At 36.8% G+C, this 9,406-nt stretch overlaps 1 protein-coding gene across 3 annotated transcripts; it reads left to right on the top strand.

Moving 5' to 3' along the window:
- Positions 1 to 542: 542 nt before the first annotated feature.
- On the top strand, positions 543 to 8,923 carry LOC148871409 (calcium-dependent protein kinase 1-like). 3 transcript variants are annotated; one of them, XR_016108154.1, is made up of 8 exons: positions 543 to 2,352; positions 4,351 to 4,494; positions 4,633 to 4,785; positions 5,401 to 5,516; positions 5,661 to 5,828; positions 6,747 to 6,971; positions 7,366 to 7,609; positions 8,457 to 8,923. XR_016108154.1 is itself a non-coding variant. In XM_088973710.1 (8 exons), the coding sequence occupies exons 1-7, from the start codon at positions 1,575 to 1,577 to the stop codon at positions 7,486 to 7,488; spliced, it is 1,707 nt and encodes a 568-aa protein (XP_088829836.1). In that variant the 5' UTR covers positions 543 to 1,574; the 3' UTR covers positions 7,489 to 7,507; positions 8,457 to 8,923. The 3 variants fall into 3 exon arrangements, 2 of the variants coding, with proteins under 2 accessions (XP_088829836.1, XP_088829835.1); XM_088973710.1 differs by having other exon boundaries at positions 7,366 to 7,507; XM_088973709.1 differs by lacking the exon at positions 8,457 to 8,923 and having other exon boundaries at positions 7,366 to 7,888.
- Positions 8,924 to 9,406: the final 483 nt, after the last annotated feature.

The raw sequence follows: 9,406 nt of genomic DNA, 5'->3' as shown, positions 1-9,406 counted from the left end.
TCGTCTCTTTAGATCAGGTGGAAACTTCTTAGCTACAGTTTCACTATTTGAAGACTGTATCTGCCACGTGGAGGCTGGCGTGGTAGTCCATACTGTTCAACTTATAAGCCTTATATCTATTCCCATGCCCACATCAGCTGCCACATAATGGGCTTAATCTCAACCTTTAGAATAATGGGCCACCATATTATTGACACTGGGCCAAGCCTGTTATGTAGGTGAGGACTCGGATCCAGTTGGACCCGCTTCAATTATTAACAGGTCGGATCCAGATTCAACCCTGTTACTGTAATAGTGTCATTTGGATCCAGTGGTTATTCTACTCTTTCATATGCTTGATCCAGTGGTTACTCTTTCACCTCGTTGATACCATGTCCATCCCCGTTTGATCAAACGGTTCAGATCCACTAACCAAGTGGGCCTCCAATTTCCCAAAATAGAAGTCAAAACCGTGTTAATAGGTATAAATATCTAATCAATCTTGACTATAGAACAAGTGGGCCGCCCTATCAATAGGGTCATCAGATTAATCAGGTGACTGAGATCATTCGATCAGCAGAGCCCTTGTGGACCACCCCAACACTCTTGAAGGGCCCATGATTTGGAAATGAGCTGTCATAACTAATCACCATGTAATTAATATTTAAACTACAAGATTAAATCTTAATTAATCATGATTATTCCACACAACGCGTGTTTGAAAAATTTCCAACGGGAAAAGCCGAAAAAGAAGGAAAATATTTCCTTGTAACCGTAAAAATGGCGTCCGGCCGTCCGCCCACTTCAAGCATTCTCTCTCTCTCTCTCTCTCTCTCTCTCTCTCTCTCTCTCTCTCTCTCTCTCTCTCTCTCTCTCTCTCTCTCTCCTATGAGACTTGGATATAACGATAAAGACTAAGCGACTTGGTAAACGAAGGTCGACGAAGGACTGGTTCTCTGTTCTTTACTTCCCAGAACTTTCTTCAAGTTCTGTTGCTTCCCGGGCTTGTTCATAATCTGACTGTGTCTTATATGGGTTTGCATAGTTGATATCGATGTAGGACTATTATCTATAAATATAATTTGATCATCTCTAAGGTTTCTTCACTTCGTACTGTGATTTTTGTTGTGAGGAAAGGTTATGAGATGATAGAGTTTGGCTGAAACTCTATATTTTGAGCGTGTGTTTGTATTTATTGGAGACTTGGGTATTGTTCAGAGGGTCTTTCAGTTTCTGGGTTTTAGTTTTCTGTCAAATTCTGTTGGGTTTTCTGGGTTAATTTTGTTGTTGTATTTTTGCGCCGATTTCAAGACTGTTTCTCTACCTTGGTATTCCAATTTTCTGTTTATGGTGAGAATTGGGTGGAGACTCTAGACAGAAAGATTGTGAAATGGTGTGAAATCTTCTGTCTGGTACTTAAGATACTGGTTTTGGCATCAATTATGGTTTGTTTGATTGATAAGTTTGGTTTTGAAATTTGTACTCTGAGAGCATCAAACATATTCAGAGTAATTGGGTTTGACGTAGTGAAATCATCTCTTTCTGGTTGTGTTAAAGTAGAGGAAGGGTGCAGTAGGAATTGAGAGTTTTTTGAGATGGGAAACACTTGTGTAGGACCCAGTATTTCTAAGAATGGATTCTTTCAAGTAGTTTCATCTGCAATGTGGAGGTCGTCATTGCCTGATGCTAATGGAGATGCAGCCAGTGAAGCACCATCTGTGAAGGAAACCCCTGAAGTTTCTCCGCCTGTCCAAAGCAAACCTCCTGAACAGGTGAAAATTCCCAAAGAGGAAACTAAACAAATGCCACCTGCAAAGCCGAAGAAGCCCCATCATAGAAGAGCTCCAAGTGCTGGGCTCCAGGCAGAGTCTGTGTTAACCAAGAAAACTGGCAATCTGAAGGAGTTCTACAATTTGGGGCGTAAGCTTGGACAAGGGCAGTTTGGGACTACCTTCCTGTGTGTGGAAAAAGCAACTGGGAAAGAGTATGCTTGCAAATCAATTGCAAAGAGGAAACTGGTTACAGAAGAGGATGTTGAGGATGTGAGGAGGGAAATTCAGATAATGCACCACCTGGCTGGCCACCCAAATGTCATCTCAATCAAAGGGGCTTATGAGGATGCTGTTGGAGTTCATGTCATTATGGAACTATGTGCAGGAGGTGAGCTCTTTGATCGGATTACTCAGAGGGGCCATTACACAGAAAGAAAGGCAGCTGAGCTTGCTAGGATCATAGTTGGTGTTGTGGAAGCCTGCCATTCCTTAGGGGTTATGCATCGAGACCTTAAACCTGAGAATTTTCTCTTTGTCAATCAGAAGGAGGACTCACCTCTTAAAACAATCGACTTTGGGTTGTCTACATTCTTCAAGCCAGGTGCAATGCTAATGCATTCTCTCTTTTGAGGTTCATTTGAATTGGTTTTGTGTTTCCTTTCTTAGATTGTTATTATGAGGTGATTCAATATGATTTCTCATCTTTGATAACTTTTTACTCTTTTCTATTGAATCATGCATAACAACATGGAAAGTCTGAGCTTTCAATTGTTGTGTACACGAATTGCTCAGTTTAAAATGCTGTTGGTTATTTGGGTCCTGCTATCTTGTTTGGAATTTTCTAACACATAGGTTATAATAATATCCCTTTAACTTGCTTTCGAACTGTAAACAATCTTCTATATTCTACTTGATTTTTCTATATACTTGTCTGTGAAGTTGTGATAGATTGAAGTCCCTCGGTTTATCTGAAAGCAGTCTGTTTGGGGTTACTCTATTTCAATTGTATGCTTGTAATGGTTATGAAGATCTTACAGAGGGTGCTTTTCATTTGTGTCCATTTTTTTCTTTGTAGAAAACTTTCTTCATGTTACTATGAACTTGATGCAATTCTGGTTTTTTAGCAAAGATTTAGTTTTTGACAAAATTTTGAGATTTCTTTGTGGTTTTGACAGCTAGCAGAAGAAAATAAGTTTGGAATAGTATAAGAGATGCATGAACCCTTATCTGTATTTCCACATTTCAGATTTACTTTTTTAACTTTTATAATCAATTGACAGGTTAAATGCCCTCAAGCTTAGGAAACTTGTCTGAGGTTATATATTTATTTTTGCTTTGATCTTAATCAACTAGCACAGGAATTATACACAATTTTATTGGGTACTGAATTCGAAAGAACTTTTTCTGGACAAGCACTTTTCTGATATAGTTCACAATAGTAAGTTGTAATTAGATGAATTTTATCCTTAAAAGAAAATATCTACCCTTTGATTCTTTTATTATATAATAAGGATGAAGTTTTATGTAACAAAATCATCATGTTTAATCTTGCAGTTTTCTTATATTGTTAATTTTTAATATCCTCTTAGATATCTTATTTGAATTTACCAATTTTTTACATTATCATTCATTGCAATGTCTGTGTATGTTTGCATGTGCAAAAAGTCCTTTTAAAACCAATGTACCATCAAAGTCAGATGCATAGACCTTACTTGTTCCAGAATACTAAACTAACTATTATCAAATTCCTTTTTTTTTAATCTATCAAATTCAATTTTTGATATTGAAACCATTAGAACACCCAACATTAATTGGGAGAGAGACAACTCTAAAGTATGTAAACTGAACATTCTGTTTCACTAATACTAGAGACAAATAGCAATGTTGCCCAAAATAGTTATGATTTTGTTGTCTTACATCTGGCATTTTGTTTTCCTTCATCAGTATATCTGAAACTACTTACATATTTGGGTTTAGTCATTATCCTAATATCCATCTAAGTCTTTAAGTTGTCGAATGGGAACACTGTCATTTACATATCTCTTTTCCAATGAATCTTCCCCATCCATATTATCATTGTAATTTTGGTCTAAAAACGTTACTAATTCTATGAAGACTTTATGAATTTATTCATCACATCACACCTTGACCTACAAGAGCATATGAAAAGCCTCCCAATAAACATTGGTTGCTCCTACAATTTGAGTGTCATGAATTCAACAGGCTTATTTTCTCTTCTTGTACTTCTATGCAAAGAGGACATGAGATTATTCTTGGATTTATCCATTAGTTTCTGTGTGGTGAAGTTGTAAACATCATGGTATCATAACAAGTGAATGATCTCTTGGTTACCAACATTGTCCTGGCCTCCTGGGTTTCATGTCAATCAGTTCATCTACAAGAAAAATGTGGATTTATTTTTCGTGAACCTCAATTGGTCAAATCTTTTGGTAGGGTAGATATTCTGGTAATTGCTTTCAATTGTTCTTCCTCATTCTCTTTATTCTCTTTCTAGTGTTGCATATTCTTATAACTCCCCCCCGCCCCCCCCAAGAAAAAAAAAAATGTTAATTGGAAATTGACGGTTTTCTTCTTCCAGGTGAAACTTTCACTGATGTGGTGGGAAGCCCTTACTATGTTGCACCAGAGGTTCTGAAAAAGCGTTATGGTCCAGAAGCAGATGTCTGGAGTGCTGGAGTGATCATCTATATTTTGTTAAGTGGGGTCCCTCCATTTTGGGCTGGTGAGAATTTCAGGCTTAAATACTCACTTGTTTCTTTATTTTCTTTTTCTGCTTATGCATTTATATACATGAATTTATCAAAGTTAACTTTTTTCTTGTTTTTCTCTCACTTATTTTCCTTTCATTCTGATGACAAAGAAACGGAACAAGGGATATTTGAAGAGGTCCTTCGTGGTCAGCTTGACTTTTCATCAGACCCATGGCCCAGCATCTCAGAAAGTGCAAAAGATTTAGTGAGGAGAATGCTTGTTAGAGACCCCAAAAGGCGACTAACAGCCCATGAAGTTCTGTGTGAGTTCTATTTCCTTTAGATTATTGATTGATATTGTGTGTGTACATGTTACATGCATGAAAGCTTGCATGTCTGTAAGGCATTATTATTGCTTATGTGGGACAAGTTTTGGACCATTAACAATGCTGCTAGGATCATTTAAAGCTACCTCTTGGTGTTCAAATGTGGAATTTGACTCTAAGAGTAATGATCCTCTCCCCTTCCCCATTCTCCCTCTTCTGATCATAATATAGAGCCCCAGTAGCATCCTCACTGTATTATATTGTTATGACACAATATTGCTTAAAAAATATATTGACATCAGTATTTAGTTATGCATCGACACTTGCAGAAAATGATATTCAAGTTTCAAGTTTATTATGAGTAACAAGAATTTTCTGAAAAAAAACTATGTAAATATTAGAAGGTGCACTAAATTTTGCAGGATATAAATACCTGTAAAGTATGATTTGGTCTTTACACAGTTAATGGCAATAAGTAGAAAGTGCTCTAAATTTACAATTCTAATAAGTTGCTTTTGCTCTTCCATGTCCTATTGAATCTAGTTCATTCATAAGAAGTTGGTATTTCCACAGTTATTGGCAATTATAGAAGTATGATTTGGTTCCTTGCAGGCCACCCTTGGGTTCAGGTTGATGGTGTGGCTCCTGATAAGCCTCTTGATTCTGCAGTTCTAAGTCGCTTGAAGCAATTTTCTGCCATGAACAAGCTTAAGAAAATGGCCCTTAGAGTAAGTTCTTGGGAATCAGGATTCATCATGTTGGTAACTACCATGCAGGATTCCAAGCATTTCTACCTTGGAAAGCCTAATAGAAAACCAAAAAACTGCAGTCAATCTTGAATGCTAACAGATGAAATGTGTTATTTTTTGCAGGTCATTGCAGAAAGCCTCTCTGAGGATGAAATTGCTGGCCTTAGGGAAATGTTCAAGATGATAGACACAGATAATAGTGGCCATATCACATTTGAAGAACTCAAGGCTGGATTGAAAAGAGTTGGTGCAAATCTTAAGGAATCAGAAATTTATGATTTAATGCAGGCAGTAAGTATCAGAAGCAGTTCAATCATGATAGTTTTAAGCAACAGAAAATTTATTAAGTATTCATCATTCTGTAATCTGTTCATTGAGATGAAAAAAGAAAAACATTGACTTTTTACATGGTCAAATTTCTTGTCACTTCAGTAAAAAGGCAATAATACTATATCATGTCTATGGACTATAGTTTTCATAACCAAAGAGTGATAGAGCCAGACGTTAACATTTTGCAGTTCAAATTTTGTGCATTCATAGTAGTTAAGTCAAAACTGGTGAAGAGGCCTTCTCTGTTAAGAAGACCTACATTAGTTTCTCATAAATGCACCCCCTTTCAAATGGACTATGGAATAGCCTTTGGTTCATTTCATTCATGATTACATGAGCAGCAAAGTTCTTTTTTTTTGTCATCATGGAGCAGTTAATAGTTTAATACCTGATTATCACTGTTGTGCACATAAGATTCATGTAGGAGGGATTTCTTTTATGTTCATCAGACCCCTCACCCAGGATCTCCCACTCAAACAACTAAACTTACTGGAAGATCATTTTCTTTCTAATTAATTGCATTGCATGGAGGCTTGTAGCTATTGGTATAGTAGAAGAAAACTCGAGTTCAAACATTAGATGGTTATGATCATCTAACCATTCACCATTCATCATCCCTTAACCACATAATAATGTTAACATAAACTATCATCAGTGATCTCTATCTCAAATGTCTCCAGCAACTTGGAATATCTTACAGTACTTCTAAAATAAACTAAAATCAAACTCTAGCTCCTTCTGAGAAATTATACATAACTTAATCACATAATAATTTTATTATACTATAAATAAGTATTGGATTTTCAGATATTTTAGCATTGAATAAAATTCTTGCTCTTCCCAAATTCTAATTTATTGTTTTATCTTCTTGGGTGGCAGGCTGATGTTGACAATAGTGGCACCATTGACTATGGAGAGTTTATTGCTGCAACATTGAATCTGAACAAGATTGAGAAAGAAGATAATCTATGTGTGGCTTTCTCCTACTTTGACAAAGATGGCAGTGGCTATATCACCCAAGATGAGCTTCAACAAGCCTGTCAGGAGTTTGGCATAGAGGATGTTTGCCTTGAAGAAATGATCCAAGAAGTGGATCAGGACAGTGTAAGTATTCTTCTCATTATTTCACCGCCTTAGTACCAGTTTAAGTTGAAGGGTAGGAAGAATCTACCCTCACATAGCAGGTGTGGCACAGATTGATGGAAATTATAACCCATTTTATGGATCCCCCCTCCTAAAAATCTATTAGGCCAAAAACTCAATATGTTTGAGGCCATTAATCCACTGAGTTATTGGGGTCATCTGATAAGAATGGTTTTCCTAGAATATGTCCTTACTGGATTTTTAAATCAACTGTGGAAGTAAGGATGATGCTTATCTTCTCTGTTTCGCCCTGGTTGTTCCTCTTTGTAAAATTTATTTTGCATTAAAAACAATGATAGTTTTGAATTCTAAGATGCTCTAATTTATATTCTTTTACTTTCTCATTTAATCTCAGGATGGGCGCATTGATTACAATGAATTTGTGGCGATGATGCAAAAGGGAAATACAGCCTTAGGGAAGAAGGGATTGAAAAATAATTTCAGCATTGGACTTCGGGAGGCACTAAAGCTTGGTTGACATAGATGATGCTGAGGAGGTTTTTCTTTCTTCTTCTTCCTCCTTTTCCTCCTATTGTTCCGTAGAGTTGAGATTGAATACTCTTGACAACTCATCTCAGCCTTAATTCCAACAATTTGAGGTTGGCTACACAACATGTCCCACCTTTGTTCTCTATCAGGAGCCATGTTTTCTGTCAGAGTTGAGATTAAATACGAGTTGTAAAGATCAGCTAGTATTTGAAATATGTAATCCATGTTTGAATTGCTCAGAATTCCATGGCAATGATTTTTACATGTTAAACAAATTGGAGAGGTGGTTTTGTTTTCTTATAAATATGTAGAAAGAAAATCTTATGTTGCTTCACTACTTTCAAATCTTTGGAAATGCCTACCAGTAAAAGTTTGGTTCTTCTAAGAAATCCGCTGAACAGCTTTTGTCACCTTATAGGTAGGTCCTGTTAGTGAGGCATAATGCAAGACAACCTATGCTCATTTACCATTTGTAGTCATGACCATTAGGAATGGAAATCACTGAGGAAAGTAGTGCGTACACAATTAATCTTATATTGCATAGACATTTTTACATAGACATTTAGATATTGATGAACTTTCCAGTATTATTTGGATATAGAAGTTATGATTACCAATGAGAGGAAAAAAATCATATATGTTGAATAGATAACCAGTTATAGTAGAAGGATTTTCTTCTGAGGATTTTTGCTGTAGCTGCACTGATAGAGTATCCCAAATTGTCTAGCTAGACTGTTGGATAGCCAATTCTTTTGATATCTGCCAGTAGAATGTGTCTAAGTTGGTATTGATTAGACTAGCTAGAAAATATTTGGGTAGTTTTTTGTATGTAAGATATTGTTTTTCAAAACCAAAACTACCGCCACATGAAATACTGGAGGACACCCTCTTATTTCAGGACGTTTTGGATATTAGTTCTTGGTCTTTTCTCAGCTGTGTAATTTCGACTTCCTGCAGTTTACAAGTTGGTTGACACACATAAAGGGAACAGCTTGGAGAAACTTATTTTCATGGCTGAGAAGATGGCAGAGGAAGAGAACAAAGAACCCAAAATCTGAGAAAATCTAAGATGAAACGGATGCAGCGTTTTATCCTTCAGAAAAACTGTCAGCAACTCGCTGCAGGATCTGCAATTGATCAGACGAGTGAAAGCAGAGTCTGTTATCATGATGGCATGATGCCACTGCCATTTCATCATTAGCCATTGTACCATTATCATTAGTAAATAAGTTGCATGAACAAGCTTGGAACCTCCTCTGGGTCAATGAGAAATGCTTATATCCCTGGAGGAAGTTTATATTAGACATGTAAATTTATTGGCTTCTAGCCTTGAAGCCGCTTGCTAATTGACTTGTGCATTAGCAGACAAACTTGATGATGCTACCTTTTTTTTTTCAACTCAATTTGATTCTGTTCTTTACTTACTGATGGTTTTACTTTCTAAGAGCAACGTGCCAAAGAAAAGGTCAAAAGGACATTTCTTGGTTGACAGAGACACTGTGTTTCTTCGGTTGTTCTTTAATCTCTATTCCCTAAGAAGATGTGCTCCTCAGATAAAGATGGGAGGACAAGAAGGCATCATTTTCCACATAACAGTGGAGTCGGGACCCACCTCTGTATGGGTCCCACCTTGGGTCCTGACCTATTCATTCTTTTGGACTGTCTTTATTATAAGAATGACAAGTTGTCCAGCCAAAAGAGAAGACTGATGGTTAGATGGTTGAAGTCATCCAGTTGGCACAAGACTAAATTCTTGGAAGGAAAGGACCATGAAAGCTCCTCAAGATTATTATCTAAATACATTTATGAACCATGATTGGGCTGGATTGGAGATCCCATCAATTGCTGGTTAACCTTAATGGGCTAGTTCTAAGTCTAAAGGACCGTTTGATAACAGCTGAAGTGGC

Source organism: Nelumbo lutea, chromosome 2 (assembly GCF_056320005.1).
Source record: "Nelumbo lutea isolate HS-2025 chromosome 2, American lotus-T2T, whole genome shotgun sequence".
Classification (NCBI taxonomy): domain Eukaryota; kingdom Viridiplantae; phylum Streptophyta; class Magnoliopsida; order Proteales; family Nelumbonaceae; genus Nelumbo; species Nelumbo lutea.
Note: the sequence above shows the minus strand (reverse complement) of the source record. Positions and strands in the feature narration are given on the sequence as shown.

Coding starts and splice junctions, on each gene's coding strand:
- LOC148871409 (XM_088973710.1), top strand. CDS start 1,575: ATGGGAAACACTTGTGTAGGACCCAGTATTTCTAAGAATGGATTCTTT. Junction 5,517..5,660: donor TTAAGAAAATGGCCCTTAGA/GTAAGTTCTTGG, acceptor TATTTTTTGCAG/GTCATTGCAGAAAGCCTCTC. Junction 6,972..7,365: donor AAGAAGTGGATCAGGACAGT/GTAAGTATTCTT, acceptor ATTTAATCTCAG/GATGGGCGCATTGATTACAA.